A 17,748-nucleotide genomic window follows, 5' to 3' on the forward strand; every position below is an offset into this window, starting at 1 on the left:
TTTGACGCTGTGGCCCCACGCACCGTCAAACACGCAGCGTTTACTTAACGTGGACACATACCCTAACAGTTCCCATCACCAGATTACACATATAGCCGGCAGCTTTTGTTTTGGCCAAAAGATTTTGTAAGCCGCCACCATAACACGGTAGACTCTTTTGGTGAGGCCCTACTCTGCTGTAACCTATTAAATATTTGTTAAAATATGCAAAACAATTTAGGTATATTTTTATTTATTTTTCAATTTTTAAAATGACCAATAATATCACATAAAAAACAAATACCGCTACACCATGACCAGATGACATATTACCACCACAGTGATCGAATAATATCACATACAAAGAACAAATACCGCTACACCATGACCAGACCGCATATTACCACCACAGTGATCGAATAATATCACATACAAAGAACAAATACCGCTACACCATGACCAGATGACATATTACCACCACAGTGATCGAATAATATCACATACAAAGAACAAATACCGCTACACCATGACCAGACCGCATATTACCACCACAGTGATCGAATAATATCACATACAAGGGACAAATACCGCAACACCATGTCCAGACCACATATTACCACCACATAGTGACTGAATACTACAATTCTGATCAGTAATAAAAAAAAAGCACCACACTATCACCATAAGGCCGGAGACACACTGGTGCGACATACGGCCGAGTCTCGCTGGTTAAAAGCAAGCTGTGGCACCGGCACTCCGGAGCGTGCAGCTCCATGTATTGCTATGCAGCTGCATTCTCCGCTCCGGAGTGCAGGTGCCACAGCTTGCTTTTAACCAGCGAGACTCGGCCGTATCTCGCACCAGTGTGACCCCGGCCTAAGTGCCATTATACACAGGAGAGCTGTACTTAGTATGCAGTGTCTGTGTACAGATAATACAGTGATCACTAGTGAAATTATACACAGGAGCTCTGTATACAGTATACAGTGTATAGTGTCAGTGTACAGGTAACACTGACTTACCAGTGACGTCTCTAGGTGAAGTCCTTCATCTTTCATCCAGCACAGACCGCCATCATGTCTTCCAGCCAGGACTCGTCTCTGCAGGAAATAACAGAGTTATCTCGAGCTCCGCTTGTAGAACACATTACTTAATTTTTCCCAACTTCTACATTACACAGCATAAAGAAAAAGAGGCGACATAGTGTCACTCTACACAGTAACAGGACCGCCCCCTCATTTAAAACAGTGTCCTCAAAAAATAAATACATCACTGCAGTAATAATATCCCTTAATTAGTCCCTATGGTAATAATATTCGCCATCCTGGCCCCGTGTGTCTCATTCCTGGCGTCAGCCATATGTTCTCCCATCCTGCCCTCATGAGTATCCTTTCTGCACCATATGATCTCCCCATCCTGCCCCATCTGTCTCCATCATATCCATCCTGCCCCATGATCCTGCACGATCTGTCTCCAATTCTGCCCCCAGTGTCTCCAATCATGCCCCATCTGTCTCCAGTTATGCCCCCATGTCTTTCATCATACCCCATATCTCCATTCTGCCCGTGTCCAGCATCATTCATAGCCCCCGTGTCCAGCATCATTCATAGCCCCCGTGTCCAGCATCATTCATAGCCCCCGTGTCCAGCATCATTCATAGCCCCCGTGTCCAGCATCATTCATAGCCCCCGTGTCCAGCATCACTCATAGCCCCCGTGTCCAGCATCACTCATAGCCCCCGTGTCCAGCATCACTCATAGCCCCCGTGTCCAGCATCACTCATAGCCCCCGTGTCCAGCATCACTCATAGCCCCCGTGTCCAGCATCACTCATAGCCCCCGTGTCCAGCATCACTCATAGCCCCCGTGTCCAGCATCACTCATAGCCCCCGTGTCCAGCATCACTCATAGCCCCCGTGTCCAGCATCACTCATAGCCCCCGTGTCCAGCATCATTCATAGCCCCCGTGTCCAGCATCATTCATAGCCCCCGTGTCCAGCATCATTCATAGCCCCCGTGTCCAGCATCATTCATAGCCCCCGTGTCCAGCATCATTCATAGCCCCCGTGTCCAGCATCATTCATAGCCCCCGTGTCCAGCATCATTCATAGCCCCCGTGTCCAGCATCTCTGCCCCCGTGTCCAGCATCTCTGCCCCCGTGTCCAGCATCTCTGCCCCCGTGTCCAGCATCTCTGCCCCCGTGTCCAGCATCTCTGCCCCCGTGTCCAGCATCTCTGCCCCCGTGTCCAGCATCTCTGCCCCTGTGTCCAGCAGGGACACAAGGATACGGACGCAAAGATACTTTATATGTGTACCACCTCCACCTGTGCCTTGTTGGAATGTGCAGCAAATAAACACCCCCCCTCATTGAATCCATGCAGGCAGCAAACCAACAACCCCCCCCCCCCCCCCCCCCCGGGCCCTGTTTGAATCCATGCAGGCAGGCAGCAAACAAACCTCCCCACCCCCGGGCCCTGTTTGAATCCGACCCCCCCCGTGCAGGCAGGCAGCAAATAACCCCCCCCAAACAGGGCCCGGGGGTGGGGGGGGTTTATTTGCTGCCTGCCTCAGCCTGCACCACGGGTCGGATTCAAACAGGGCCCAGGGGTGAGGGCCCGGGGGTGAGGGCCCGGGGGTGTTTATTTACTGCCTGCCTGCACGGGGGGTCTGATTCAAACAGGGCCTGGGGGTGGGGGCCCGGGGGGGGGGTTATTTGCTGCCTGCCTGCATGGGGGGTCTGATTCAAACAGGGCCCGGGGGTGGGGGCCCGGGGGGGTTTATTTGCTGCCTGCCTGCACGGGGGGTCTGATTCAAACAGGGCCTGGGGGTGGGGGCCCGGGGGGGGGGTTATTTGCTGCCTGCCTGCATGGGGGGTCTGATTCAAACAGGGCCCGGGGGTGGGGGCCCGGGGGGGTTTATTTGCTGCCTGCCTGCACGGGGAGTCTGATTCAAACAGGGCCTGGGGGTGGGGGCCCGGGGGGGGTTTATTTGCTGCCTGCCTGCACGGGGGGGTCTGATTCAAACAGGGCCCGGGGGTGGGGGCCCGGGGGGGGTTTATTTGCTGCCTGCCTGCATGGGGGGTCTGATTCAAACAGGGCCTGGGGGTGGGGGCCCTGGGGGGTTTATTTGCTGCCTGCCTGCACGGGGGTCTGATTCAAACAGGGCCCGGGGGGGTTTATTTGCTGCCTGCCTGCATGGGGGTCTGATTCAAACAGGGCCCGGGGGTGGGGGCCCCCGGGCCCTGTTTGAATCAGACCCCCGTGCAGGCAGGCAGCAAATAACCCCCCCCCCGGGCCCCCACCCCCGGGCCCTCACCCCCGGGCCCTCACCCCCAGGCCCTCACCCCCGGGCCCTGTTTGCATCCGGAGTCTGGACGGACGGTACTAACCCTGCTCGCCCGCCGCCGGCTCCACTCGTCTGGTCCGGTCTGCAGAGCAGCTCCAGCATCCTGCACGTCCTCGGTCCTCTCATCGTGCGGTGGTCCCCTGCTGCCACCGGCCTGCCTCTTCTGCTCCGCCGTCTGCTCCACCGCCGTCCGCAGCAGGCACGTGGCACACCACACGCTGCTCTGCTCTGGAATGAGGAAGTGGAGCAGGGCAGCGTGTGACGTCACACGCCCATGATGCACCGGGCCCCTTAAAGCTACAGCGCTCATTTAGCCTGCATTTACACACACCAGACGCGGAGACGCCAGCCCACAGGTAGTTAATTGGCTCAATGGCAGCGCAGCAGCTGCAGCAGCATGAATAAAATGTCAGAGGGGGCCCGAGCAGAGCGCGGACCGGGTTGTCAGCGTGCTCGGGCGGCGGGCCCCCCTTTTTGCTCCTCATCTCCGGGCCCCATACAGCAGTGATGCCTGTCATGCCCTGATGGCGGCCCTGCACTTACTAATATGTAAGCATACCTCCCAATCCTGAAAGTTATTGAAGAGGGACATAGCCTGCACAGGGTGCAGTGACAACTTTTAGTTTACATTAAGCCATTTCCATAACCTCACCCAGTTGTTTATGTGTGTCCATACAGAAATATTACTCCTAATGAAGCCTATTAGTATCTCACAGAATACGTCCCTATTATGGCCCCACAGTGCCTACCACACACAGTATGATGCCCAAGGTGCCCACAGTACAATATGACATCACACATATAGTGTGATGATGGCAGTTCCACACAGTATGATGCCCACCGTCCCCCCTACACAGTATGATGCCCCCCACAGTCACCCTTACACAAAATGATGCCCCTGTGTCCACCCACAATGTAGGACCCGCCAATACATAGTATACTTCCCCCACATTCCCCAGCCAACATATAATATGGTGCCCCACATTGCACCCCAATACACTATATGCTCCAGGTGTCCCCCACACATTATGATGCCTACAGTCCCCCCTCAAATGCCTTATGATGCCCATAAAATAAACATATTTTGTATAACCATGTCTGTAAAAGCCTTATCTATCAAAATATAAATTTTATAAACCCATATGGTAAATGCCATAAAATGAGAAAAAAATTGAAATGTCACAATTGTTTTTTGGTCACCGCACGTCCTTTAGAAAAAAAAAGGCAATAAAAATGTCTAATATAACCCAAAATTGTACCAATAAAAATGTGAGCTCACCACGCAAAAAAACAAGTCTCCATATTACTCTCCAACAAAAAGTATGTTGCCCTCTAACCGTTCCATAGAACAATGTCCCCACAGCTACCCCTCCACACATCATGATGCCCTCCAGTGCCCCATGCAGTATTATGGCACACACTTGATGCCTGAACAGGCCTCCCATACTGTATGATGCCCCCCAGAGAATGAATTCCTGACCATGGCCCACACATCCCACTTCCCATGTAACTGAGCTGCTGCAAGTCATTGGGTTTCTACCCAGACAGGATGGTGAGTAAGGATGTGATGGCTCCCTGTACCTCCCTTATATTCAATCGCATCTGTTCCTTGAGGGCACAGATACAGTTAAAATTGGGACATACCACTGATCTTATGGGAATCGCAAGATTCGGGACTGACCCACTGAATCCAGGATGTTTGGGAAGTGTGTGTAAGTTTTACAGGTTTTCCTTCTGTACTTGTAAGTGCAGATTTTCTCACAAACTGCAAAGAGTTCCTGTCTTTAAAATGGCTGCTTAAAAAGGATAGTACTAAAAAATAACAAAAATTTAAATTAAGTGCACAGAGGATAAACCATTAAATATACCTAAATAGTGTAAGAAATACACTTATAAAATGTGTAAATTGTCTCTTATGAAGCCTGTAAGAGAGAGAAAGCCTTAAAAAGTATTCAAAGAAAAGTTAAAAAATATAATGTGAGATCCCTCAAAACATAAAATAATACAAATTATACCGGACCCTGGATACTGAAATTTGAAAAATCTTATGTTATCAGTGATCAGACATTGTATTTCCTGGAGGATCATGTGACCAGACCTGTCTATCTGCCTCCTCCAATTGAAAAAACAGTTTTCCTGTATGCAGTGTTTTTCTATTGGAGGAGACTAATTGACAGGTCTGGTCACATGATCCTCCATTACTGTGCATTCTGAGAAAAGGAGAACTGTGCTGTCTTTGAGGAAGGAGGAGAACCTGAAACACCTATATATTAGTAGGTGCCGCAAATAAGGCCCCCAATACATCTGTTTACAAAAAAGTTGAAATCCCTTTATCTATCCTTTGAGTTCCATCTTTCAAGCCTGCTTTTAGGAAGTTCACCAGCCACTGCCTCCAGGCAGAGAAAAAATGGAAAGGTGGCCATGCACGGGTAAAAAGAAGTTTTCATTCTGTTCCACAGAGGTGAATAACTGGAAAGACTCACAGGCATGGTCACCTCTTCATACTTTCGGCAGTAACCTCTCCAAGCCGGATATAGGTCATGGACCCGTCTTCCATAATGGTGCAGGTACCAGAGGTGAGACCCATACCGGCTATCAGACATCTGTGGCATATGAGATCTGAGATGGGAATACTCCCGGTAGCCCTTCCTGACGTAAGGTGAAGGTGAGAGTTGTGTCAGGGGTGGACATACCATTGGTGTGACCCAAGCTGTGCAGCCACAGAGGGGTCCAAGAGGTAAAGGGACCCACTTCCACGTCCAAAGCACCTCCACTCTTAATGCTTGGGACCTTGTTGTCTTCTCCGCTTGTACATTATGATGAGCTATGGGACTGCACATGGCCATATCTTGTTCTTGCACAGGGTCCGATCTTGGGCCAGGTTATACAGCCAGCATCTGCCACCAACAGAAGTTAGGGGAACTAGCTCCTATCAATACAGTTTAGCTACTAAATGTCAATTCCAGACAGCAGCATTCAAGGGAGTGTCGAATTCAGAGCCGATTCGGGTTGGATTGGCATTGGACCTTCTCAATGCCCACGCTGCTGCCATCTTGGTACTCCAGTCCAGAAGACCTTCATTTTCACTATATTCTGCAATACTATGGGGTTTTCAGTACATAGAATAAGCGATCAAGAAATAGCATGTTCCCTCAGGGGAGCAGTCCCCTAAGAGAACATTAAGGAAAAAAAATATATTAAAAAAATGTAATAAAAGATCAACGTTTGAATCACCTTTTCCCAGGTAAATAAATTAATTTATTTGGGTTCGCCGCATATGTAAAAGTCCAATTTGCGATAAGATAAACGTAATTATCCTGCAATATAAATATAAGGAGAAAGAAATTGAAATGACAAAATCACTCATTTTTTTTCTGCTGTACCTCCGCCCAAAATATGTCATAAAAAGAACCCCTGACACAGATGCAAGAAAAAAAAGTTACCGATCTAAGAAAATAGTGACACAAACCAAATTTTTCTTTCTTATTTACAAACTTCGAAAAAAGATTTAGCCACTAGAATATAAAAATTCGACTTCGACAATGCTTCACTCATACTGACCTGAAGAATAATATCGCCAGATCGTTATTATCATACAATGAATGCCATAAAAAAGAAATAAAAAATGGCAGAATTGCGATTGATTTTCACTATCGTAACCCACTTAGAATTTGTCAATACATTCTAGGGTAAAATTAAAAAGTAACAATCATCTCGCAAACAAACCCTCATAAGCTTATTTATGTTAATGGAACAATAAAAAAAATAGGATTTTCTCCTGGAAGAAGGGGGGGCGATGCATTGATATCACACGTCATTAATTCTTATAGGGTCGCATAAATGTGTACAGCCGGTGTCACGTGTCTGCAATCTTGACATATTAGATTTAGTATGATAGTCACATAGAATCAAATGTATCCCCCTATGGTAGCTGCATGTCGTATATTATATGCTGGTTTATAGAGAAATTGTATATGGTCCCAAAATGTAAGTGATGATGTGTCCACTTGGAGTTGTGTCGTATATATGTCTATAAATCTACCGTCTCCTATGAACACATAAAGTATTGTTCTTTACAATAATATGTTGTGTAATAAAGGAAGAAGAAAAGAGACATTTGAAGTTTTGAATAAGTTTCTTAAAATGTCATTATAAACTGTGCCACTAGAGGCGCAGGTGAGCAGGTTTCAGATTTTGGATTTCTCATGAATGGAAACTGAAACATCTGCTGTCAGCCCATGGAGGAGGCACAGAGCAGCATATATAAGGAGTAGGGTGCATCCAGAATTATCCACTTTTCCAAGATGATGTCCCTGTGTTTGTTCCCCATCATGGAGATGCTGACAGCAGTCTGGAGGAATATGACATTCCTGCTGGAATGTATGAAGATGCTTTCTTCCTGGTGCTGGCTGGAGGTTTTTGGGACAAAAAATATCTCTTCTTCAAAAATGAATGCACCTCAGAGTTCTGGGCGAGTAAAGCCTCTCAGTGTGAATTATCACTTCACAAGGCAGTGCAATTACAAATGTGGCTTCTGCTTCCACACGGCAAAGACGTCTTTCGTGTTACCCATAGAAGAAGCCAAGAAAGGATTGTCCATGTTGAAAGATGCAGGTGAGTCACTGATGGTTGATTTATCTTAAAATGCAAGATGAAGATTTTGTACATTTTTTACCAGTAAAACTCCAGTCTGCCAAAACTAAATGTTTCCCCTCTTGGTGTTTGGGCGTTGACATTTTCAGACAACTTCTGGGTTTTGTCAAAGGATGGAGATATCAGGACCTTCGTAGCTGTCTCTGCCGTCATCATAGGGTATGGGGCTGTGTTGTGGGGCTGCGATGGTTGAGGTAAAATTATGGGATCATCAATGGTGGAACTTGAAGCTCGTGGGCCCCAATGAAAAATCTCCAACAGGGACCCCAACTATCTCAGGTCTTTAATAATAATAATTTTAAGGAACTTTTGGGCCTCTGTGCTACTGCAACCCCTGAGCCGGTTGTAGATGCGCCCTGGGGGTCTTGTTTGGCTTGGGCAGTGTGTTATGGCATAATGATTATCGGACACCATGTTTTGTGGTCTTCTTTTTGTGATACCCTGTATCGGCGTCATCTGTGGCCAACACTTTGTTATGGGTGCACCAGTAATAGCACCACAAAACAATGTTAGTCTTGGCGCAAGCATTTCTTGGGGTCACCTTTTTATACTCCAGTGTTTTTGGTTTACATTAGACTGACATCATGTTATGAGGGAACTTTTGTCCAAGGCACTGTTATTGTGCCTTCTTGATTCACTCATTTATTATTGGGGCATCTGTGGCTCATACCATTAAGAGATCAACTTTGGCTGGCACTGTGTAATGTAGTTATCTTTGGTTATGGGGTCATACATCATAGCAAGTAACATAGATTTCACTTTTATGGGGGCAGTGGGATTAGATTTTGTTTTTGTAAATGGCCCAAGTGCGAACATGCTCTTATAAGTTGCTTGTAAACCAACTTATGCTCCAGCACATTCTTTTGGTTTTGCTGAAGTTTCTTGTACTTTGTATAAACAGCGGCGTTGCTACCCCTTTTTTGAGCTAGGCATTTCATTTCTAAAACTTTCTGTGGCCGGTTGTCTGACCAGTCGGATCTGGGATCTTCTCTGCCCCCATGTACTTAGAGGTCCTCTGGCACAAGGTGAGGTTAATACTGGAGGATAGAACTGTCCTGATTGGGGTACAACTTGTCGTGGTGGGATGGCTTTTATTATTCATTATTATAATCTATTATTAATATCTGCTCATTTTGCTTCTATTTCTACCTTATATCTTGTCTATTAGCATTTTATGGGTGGGTATTATGGGGTATCCTATGCCTACAACATATTTTGTGCTCTTTCGGGTGATCATGTGTGGCCAGTTCTCGGTAATGGAGGCATCTATAATAGTATCAGCTATAGTGAACATCACAGTGCCAGGCTTGGTCTGAGGATTTATTGAACTTGCAGAAGGAAGAAAGGAAACTTTATAACTCTTGTATCTAAATTGCTGTTTGCTTTTCTTTCTTTCTTTTTTCAAGGTATGGAGAAAATCAACTTTTCTGGAGGTGAACCATTTCTACAGGAAAGAGGAAACTTCCTAGGAAAACTGGTTGAATACTGCAAAAAAGAGCTGAAGCTGCCCAGTGTCAGCGTTGTGAGCAATGGAAGCCAGATCACTGAGAAATGGTTTAAAAGCTACGGTAAGTGACCGGCGCTCATCAGTAGGAGCATCATTTAAAAAGGGGCACAGTTAACATTTATTATTAAAGAAGCCTGCCATCAATATTTTTTGTATTAAATGTGTGTATATGTGCAAGTAATGTATTGTGAGTGTATTATTATACACACCTACCGCTGCTCGCTCCGGTGTCCAGCGACCTTCTGCTCCTCTTCTTGGTGACGTCACTGCAATTACGACTATACGGTTAACTCTACGCTCTGTGTGTGTGAGCCGGAAGTCTCTTATGGAGACTCATTTTTACACTCCATAGGCTTACATTGTAAAAGGCACTTCTGGGCCACGTAGCGAGCAGCCAGCCAGAAGGTGAAAGAAACAGATTTCCTCAATAAGATATCTTATAAAGTTTATATTTTTTACATGCACTATTGAATTATAAAAAAAAAAACCTGACGGTTACTTTTTAAACCAGAATTTCTGATTCCGGAGCACAAATTATTAAATTCTGTGTTTTCTAGGAGAACATTTGGATATTCTTGCTGTGTCCTGTGACAGTTTCAATGAAGAAGTCAACAAGCTCATTGGTCGAGGACAAGGAAACAAAAATCACGTGGAGAAGCTGATGAAGATCAGACAGTGGTGCTGTGACTACAATGTGGCTTTTAAAATCAATTCGGTCATCAACAGTTACAACGTGGAAGACGACATGAGAGCCGAAATTACCATGATCAGCCCAGTACGCTGGAAGGTAGGCTGGAGTGAGGAAATGGCTGTGCGGGAAATCAGGAACTTCGTTACCGATTCCTTAGGACTCGCGTTGTACTCTTTAGTCTTAATAATGGGCATCAAGGAGTAAGAGGCACCCAATTCATGATTTAGGTGCATCTTATCCCTGGCGGGCACCTCCGTGTAGTCCAGAAGTATGTTTCTGGAGAAAGTTAGGCAACTACGGTGGAACAACTTTTGAAGAATTTGTCAGTTGGTTTTCCTCCTCTCATGCCCAAGTTTTGCTGCCTTTAAAAGTATATTCCTCCAGAAATTTGGTGAAAACACGTTGATAAATCGGAGTCTTAGTATTTAAGACTCTCTAAGACATGTCACATTCTGTATGAAAAAGAGCGAGTGTCTGTGGTCAACTATTCCTATTTGTTTGAAGGCTGCAGCAAATATCAGCTGATTGCCCTCGAGCAATGAGATGTCATCTAAAGGAAGGCGCAGGGCCACCACAGGAGAAAAGAAGCATTATTCATTTATTTTACACACTTATAGCTCTACTAGATGGTGGCCCGATTCTAACGCATCAGGTATTCTAGAATATGTATGCGTAGTGTATAGCACAGCCCACGTAGTATATTGCACAGCCACGTAGTATATTGCACAGCCACGTAGTATATTGCACAGCCACGCAGTACATTGCGCAGCCCACGCAGTACATTGAGCAGCCCATGTAGTACATTGCGCAGCCCATGTTGTATATTGCGCAGCCCACGTAGTACATTGCGCAGCCCACGTAGTACATTGCGCAGCCCACGTAGTACATTGCGCAGCCCACGTTGTATATTGCGCAGCCCACGTAGTATATTGCTCAGCCCACGTTGTATATTGCACAGCCCACGTAGTATATTGCGCAGCCCACGTTGTATATTGTGCAGCCCACGTTGTATATTGCGCAGCCCACGTAGAACCTGGAGGAAAACCACACAAACACGGGGAGAACATACAAACTCCCTGGAGATGTTGTCCTTGGTGGGATTTGACCTCAGTGCTTCAAGGCTATAGTCCTAGCCACCGTCGTGCATGATGAACACTGAAATCAATGACCTCTTTGTGTAATACATAGCCATACTCAGTTCTTTTTCGCTGAAAATATATTTACTTTCACTATAGCTTTTCCTTTTTAACTCATTCCCGACAAAGAATATACTGGTACATCTTATATCGTGTGCTCATCAACGGGCTCAGCTTACACAGCGTTTATACAGCCAGCATCTGCCTCTATGACCAATAATCAGGGTTAGATCCTAATTTAAATAATTAAATGCCACTGTCAATTTTTGACAACAGCAATTAAGTAGCGCATAGCAGTTGTGGAGTGCGCCGGCTCCCATTGGCACTCTGCGACATAGTCAAAGGATGCTAATGAGATGCCAGAGACCTGTGGAAGACCCTGTCACTGCCATCTTCATCCTCCTGTGAAGCCTAGCTACAGGCCAGGCTTCATAAGAGACTATAAGGTTCACTACATACAGCAATATTATGGTACTGTAGTACAAGTGATTAAACAACCTCAGATTTAAGGAAGTAAAAAAGTGCAGTGTAATGTAAAAAAAAAAACAGTTTTAAAAAACATTCCAAAAAGCATAAATATAAGAATTGCCCCCATAAAAGAACTAAAAAAAAGTGTTAGGCATCTGAGAGTATACAATTATTTAACCATTAAGTTATATAAGTTAAAATTGCTGTTTTTTTGTTGTCGGACACCTTTACTTGCAAAATGCTATAAAAAGTAATTAGAACACTGTATGCACCCAGAATGGTTCCAATAAAAAGCACACTGCTCTTTTGTTTTGTTTTTTATTTCCCCCCCATTTGGAATTTATCTTTCATTAGAATATATGTTACAACTTGTCCTTCAAAAAACAAGGCATGTCGAGAGAAAAAGAAAATGACCAGAGTTTCCATATTGTCATTTTCATCATTTCTTAGGTGTTCCAGTGTCTCATTATTGATGGGGAAAATTCTGGAGAAGAAGCGCTGAGACAGGCTGAGAAGTTTGTTATAAGCGACGAAGAGTTTAAGGATTTTCTGAATCGTCATAAAGACATCAAATGTTTGGTTCCAGAATCCAACCAACAGGTATTTATTCCGATTCTTAACTTTGTCGCTTATTTTTTTTAATTTCAAACTTCCCCATGTGATCGTCTGACGTGTTCTCTACTTTTCTAGATGCGGGATTCATACCTCATTTTGGATGAATATGTAAGTCGATACCATTTTAATGTATTTTGTGTAATGTAATAACGATTCTCATTATTAGATTTTGCACTCTCTGTGAGGCCACAAGACTAGTAAGGCTTCTTTCACACTTCAGTTGTTTGGCGTCAGTCTGCTCCGACATAGTGACGGATCGACGGATCCGTCACAATTGTTGAGAAAACGGTTCTAACGGATCCGTTTTTTTGACGGATCAGTTACTTGGGGGTTGTCTGGGAAAAGTATCTACTTTTTGGAGCATGCGCAATTGAAAAAGCAGATTGGGGCGACGGATCCGCCGAAATGACGGTCGCGACGGATCCGTTGCCCATAGGCGGCCATTCTATGGAATGGTGGACGCGACGGATCCATCGCGAACCGCCATTTCGGCGCAGACAAAAAACGTTATAATGTCCGTCAATGTCTAGACAACGTCCGCGAATTTCGACTGATCCGTCGCATGGCGGATGGAACGGACGACCATCCGCCACAATCTGTCGCTAATGCATGTCTATGGGAAAATAGCGGATCCGCAAAAAAAAAAATGGCGGATCCGCTAATTGAGGAAAATGGCGGTTTCAGACTGACGCCAAAAGACTGAAGTGTGAAAGAGGCCTAATAAAGGAGATGTCTGGTTCGGACATTCCTTTTAAAAAAAATAATCGCCCAATAACAGGCTGATCACAGGAGAGTGTGAATTTGTACGTAAACTTTACGGTAAATATTAGAATTCTTCCCAGCGCCACCATAATGTAAATGAAGTATTACGCAATTCCCACTACATTGAATCGAGTGTCAAAGGTTTCTAATACTTTGCTGCATGCTCTGGAAATCTGTGCCTGATGGTGCTGTACATTCACATTTGCTGGAAAGTCACAGGCTGGAGATTAATGTTGTATAGTAATTAGTGATGAGTGAGTGTCCTCGGTTAAGGTACTATCCGAGCATGCTCATATCCTAATCAAGCGTTTTCGACGTGCTCGAAAAAAATGCTCGAGTTTCCGCAGCTGCATGTCTCGTGGCTGTTCGACAGCCGGAACACATGCAGGGACTGCCTAACAAACAGGCAATACCTACATGTGTTGTGGCTGTAACAAACAGGCAATACCTGCACATGTTGTGGCTGTCAAACAGCCACAAGGCATGAAGCCACAGTAACTTGGAGCATTTTTTTCCAACACCGAAAATACTGTATTAGGCCAGTCTCACACGTCCAGATAATTCCGGTACCGGAGAAAACGGTACCGGAGTTATCCGTGTCCGTGTGCTCACGTAGGCCATCCGTGTGATGTCCGTGAGTACGTTTTTAAGGTCCGTGTGCTGTCCGTGTGCTGTCCGTGTCCGTGTATTCCAACAATTTTTACAATTTTAACCCTATGACAGGGAAAACGCACACGGACAGCACACGGATGTCACACGGACAGCATCCGTGCGTGGTACGTGTTTACACGGACCCATTGACTTTAATGGGTCCGTGTGATCCGTGCGCTCCCACGAACACTGACATGTCTCCGTGTTTTGCAAACGTACACACGGTCCGGGAAAAATCACTGATATCTGCAGAGACACATTCATTTTAATTTGTCTACGTGTGTCAGTGTCTCCGGAACGTCAGAAAACTGTCACTACACGTACCGGAGCCACTGACGTGTGAAACCGGCCTTATGGTATGAGCTTATCTGAGCACGCTCGCTCATCACTAATAGTAATATAATGGAGGAAAAAAACTAACATCAGCCCCACCTCATAAGACTATGCTGACAAGTTTAGTAACTTTTTCCAATAACAACCAGCAGAACTGTGACTTTAGCTCTGGAGTGTAATACAAGTATAATGAAGGCTGAAATCCAGGATCAATGCATGAAAAGTACAAAGTTACTCTACAGAAGCTGCAGTAAATAGAGGAGCGGAATAGCTATGTGCTAATAGACCTACGGTACTAACGGTTGTCTGATATAGAAAACCCATTCCTAATACCCTAAAGTGTCCATACCTACAGGAACTCCGATATTCTAACCCTGCTCATTATTTTAATCTCACTTTTATTCTAGATGCGTTTCCTTGACTGCAGAAATGGACGGAAAGATCCTTCAAAGTCAATCTTGGATGTTGGAGTTGAAAATGCCATAAAGTTTAGTGGTTTTGATGAGAAGATGTTTTTTAAAAGAGGCGGGAAATACGTGTGGAGCAAAGCAGATCTGAGACTGGACTGGTGATCAGAGCAGATCTGGGACTGGACTGGTGACCAGCGCAGATCTGAGACTGGACTGGTGATCAGCGATTGGTGTCTTCTAGCTGGAGTCAAGTATGGCAGCTGAACAACAAGCAATGACTTCACTAGAGGATTCCTCAGTGTCATCTAGAATCGTCCATCATTATGATTTTACTCAGCTTAAGATATGACTTTTCCCAACCTTTGGCTGAAGTTAGTCCAGGAATGGAACATGAACTCCAAATAAGACCAACTTCCATGAACCTCAAATATTACAAAAGACCATAGCAAAAGATCAATATGCATTTTAACTGAAATTATTATGCTAAAAACAGGGAATTTTGTAAAAAACAACAAACACTAATGTAATATTAATAGAAGTATTCTCAGCCACACTTGCCAGCAGCATCTTCAGTCGCAGAGGCCCTGTTATCCAGATAGGCGCGTCCAGAGGTGGGAGCTGTATATCCTCTGGATATGCCATAAGCGTGGCAGGACCACCTCCTTAAACTAAATGCACCCCCTTCCCCTGCTTTCCTCGTTCTTCCCTTTTACTTGGATCCAGTTTAAAATGTTGGATATTATTCTCTCCCGTTGAGATGTGTCTTATATGGCCACCAGCAGCTGTGAACCCCTTAGGTCTACAGCTGTGAAATCGACTTTCCAAAAATATTTTTTTTTGCTATTGTTTGGTTATTTATATAGAAATATAAAACCTAGCACTCGATTCTTTTAAAAATATCTAGAGTAACTTTTTGTTATTTTCACTTTTCCAGTTAATTTTGGCTCTCAGCCGCGTAGAACATAACGCTCATACCAGGAAACCATCAGTAAGCGGGCTAGATTCTGCTGACGGATCTTTATATGACTTTATTTCTATTCCAAATACATTTGCAAGGATAAATGGGGCTGTAGATGAATATCACACACTCGTCTGGTCATAAATCTAAAGTTTTCTCTACGATATGAAGAAAATTCCGATTTTTATTTATGCTCGTTAGGAAAAGGCCATGTAACGAAATATCTTTAGCGTGATATAAAAATTGTTTATATTGTGGAAAATACTATGAATTTGCATGAGGTTTTTTTATGATGAGTATAAATACCATAAATGCAGCAATTGTCATATTTAAAGTGGTGGAACATTAATAGACAAACCTTTTAGGGTTAATGGCCGAGAAAACTTTTAGGGACACACAATAAGAATGACAAACCATTAAAAGAACCTTGCTGATGGTTTCCAATTAACAGAAGTAAGTTTCATTCAATATTTCACAGAGTATATAGGAATATGTGTTACAGTAAATGTTAGGGAATAACAAGTACTGGAAATGTTGAGGTTGAACAGAAAAAAAAAGTAGAACAATATTTGTTAACATAAAATCTATTGTATTTATTTTTCGTTTTAATTTATGTTTGCTTAATTGCACTTTACCATAAAGAGTTTGTATTTTTCTACTGCATGTATTGTATTTTGCACTGACGTTTTGCAGAATAAAGTCTGGATGTTGCTGTTTTTAAAGGAGTCTGACAAACAGTATGGGAGAGATTGAGGCATTGGTAATGGAGGAACACGTGATATATTGGTGTTGCTGAGACATGGATGGACTATTCATAATCCGGTTGTAAATCTTACTGGTTTTACGCAGGTCAAATGGGAAAGGGGTGAGACAGAGGCAATAGGAGAGGAAGGGTATGGAGAGGTTGAAACCTTGTAGGTGGAATTACATAGGAAGCTAAATACTGAAAAAGTTATTTTCAGTGTAATCTATAGACCCCCAATGCAGTGTCAACTGCATAAACAGATGGAGTGGGCTGCACCATGGTGATTATGGGAGGTTATAACAACCCAGGTACTGACTGGGGGTCATGGTTCTTTTTCAACCTCATAGGGGAGAAAATGCCTCTGCTAGTTGCAGGACAATTTTATGGGCCAGGTGGTGGAAAACCCAGCAAGAGGAGGCACTCTATGGGATCTGCTCATTACTAACCATAAGCAAACCGAAAGAAATTAACTGGACTATGTTGGAATACATATGTGGTGCCATGAAAAGTCAGGAGATGAAAATGCCTGTGAACTCTGATGGTGTGAGAAGCCAGATCTTCAGCCATTTTTACACACACACACACACACACACACACACACACACACACACACACACACACACACACACACACACACACACGTAATTAGTGTAAAGGTTATTGTAAAGTCATAAGGATAGCAGCCCCCTCACGGGAGAACTATCGAGGCTAGGAGAAGTAACTGCGCCCCTTGGATTGTTGAGTGGTGCTGGAGATTAAGGAGGCCAGCCTGTGCCTTTGCTGTCGTCACTGTCGGGACACCAGCGAAATCTGTGCAGCCGCATGAGACATGGTGTCCTGCACAGTTCAAAAAGTGCCCAACTGCAAGGCAACATCAGTTAGGGATCGGAGGAAAGCTATCTAGACACGATTCTTACTTGTACTCAGTTAGAAAAGAGCTTGGGTACTTTCATGTAATCATGAGGTGTCGTGGATGTGTAACACCCCTGGTAACCGGTTGTTACAGAGATGTTGCCTTCCCTTCGGGAAGGGTGATATCACGCCTGGAGGCAAGGAGGATTCTCTTGACCAGGTTAGGCACTCACATTCAACACATTCCGAATACAGGCCAGAAGGGAGAGCTGTGACCCGGATTCAGGGGAGCTTCCCTTAGCTATATGCATTCTGGTCTGGAGGAGGAGCCAGTCAGTCTCCAGGAGGGAGAGTTAGCAGAAGGATGTCTGGAACAGACAGGCCGAGCAGCCACGTGGGAGCTGCAGCCTCTAGAAAGAGAGATAACCTGAGGGGTTGAATCATGGAGGAGCTTAGAGGAAAGGAGCACAGTGGAGGAAGAGGCTTGGAGGGGACCAGCGTTAGGACACCCTCAGAGCCAGAGCGTAGTAACCAGGCACCGGGAGCCTGAGGTCGTGTTGTTCTCCAGGACGTGCGACAGAACCAGAGGGCATAGGACTGTATGTCAATTGCCCACACAAAGTCTGAGGTGAAGCAGTAACTTG

The 17,748-nt window shown here is 44.9% G+C and overlaps 1 protein-coding gene across 1 annotated transcript; it reads left to right on the forward strand.

Moving 5' to 3' along the window:
* Positions 1 to 7,544: 7,544 nt before the first annotated feature.
* On the forward strand, positions 7,545 to 16,236 carry RSAD2 (radical S-adenosyl methionine domain containing 2). The gene is made up of 6 exons (XM_077293047.1): positions 7,545 to 7,937; positions 9,383 to 9,544; positions 10,041 to 10,270; positions 12,229 to 12,378; positions 12,469 to 12,501; positions 14,547 to 16,236. The coding sequence occupies exons 1-6, from the start codon at positions 7,628 to 7,630 to the stop codon at positions 14,709 to 14,711; spliced, it is 1,050 nt and encodes a 349-aa protein (XP_077149162.1). The 5' UTR covers positions 7,545 to 7,627; the 3' UTR covers positions 14,712 to 16,236.
* The last annotated feature ends 1,512 nt before the right edge of the window (positions 16,237 to 17,748 follow it).

Source organism: Ranitomeya variabilis, chromosome 2, assembly GCF_051348905.1.
Source record: "Ranitomeya variabilis isolate aRanVar5 chromosome 2, aRanVar5.hap1, whole genome shotgun sequence".
In the NCBI taxonomy this organism is placed as follows: Eukaryota; Metazoa; Chordata; class Amphibia; order Anura; family Dendrobatidae; genus Ranitomeya; species Ranitomeya variabilis.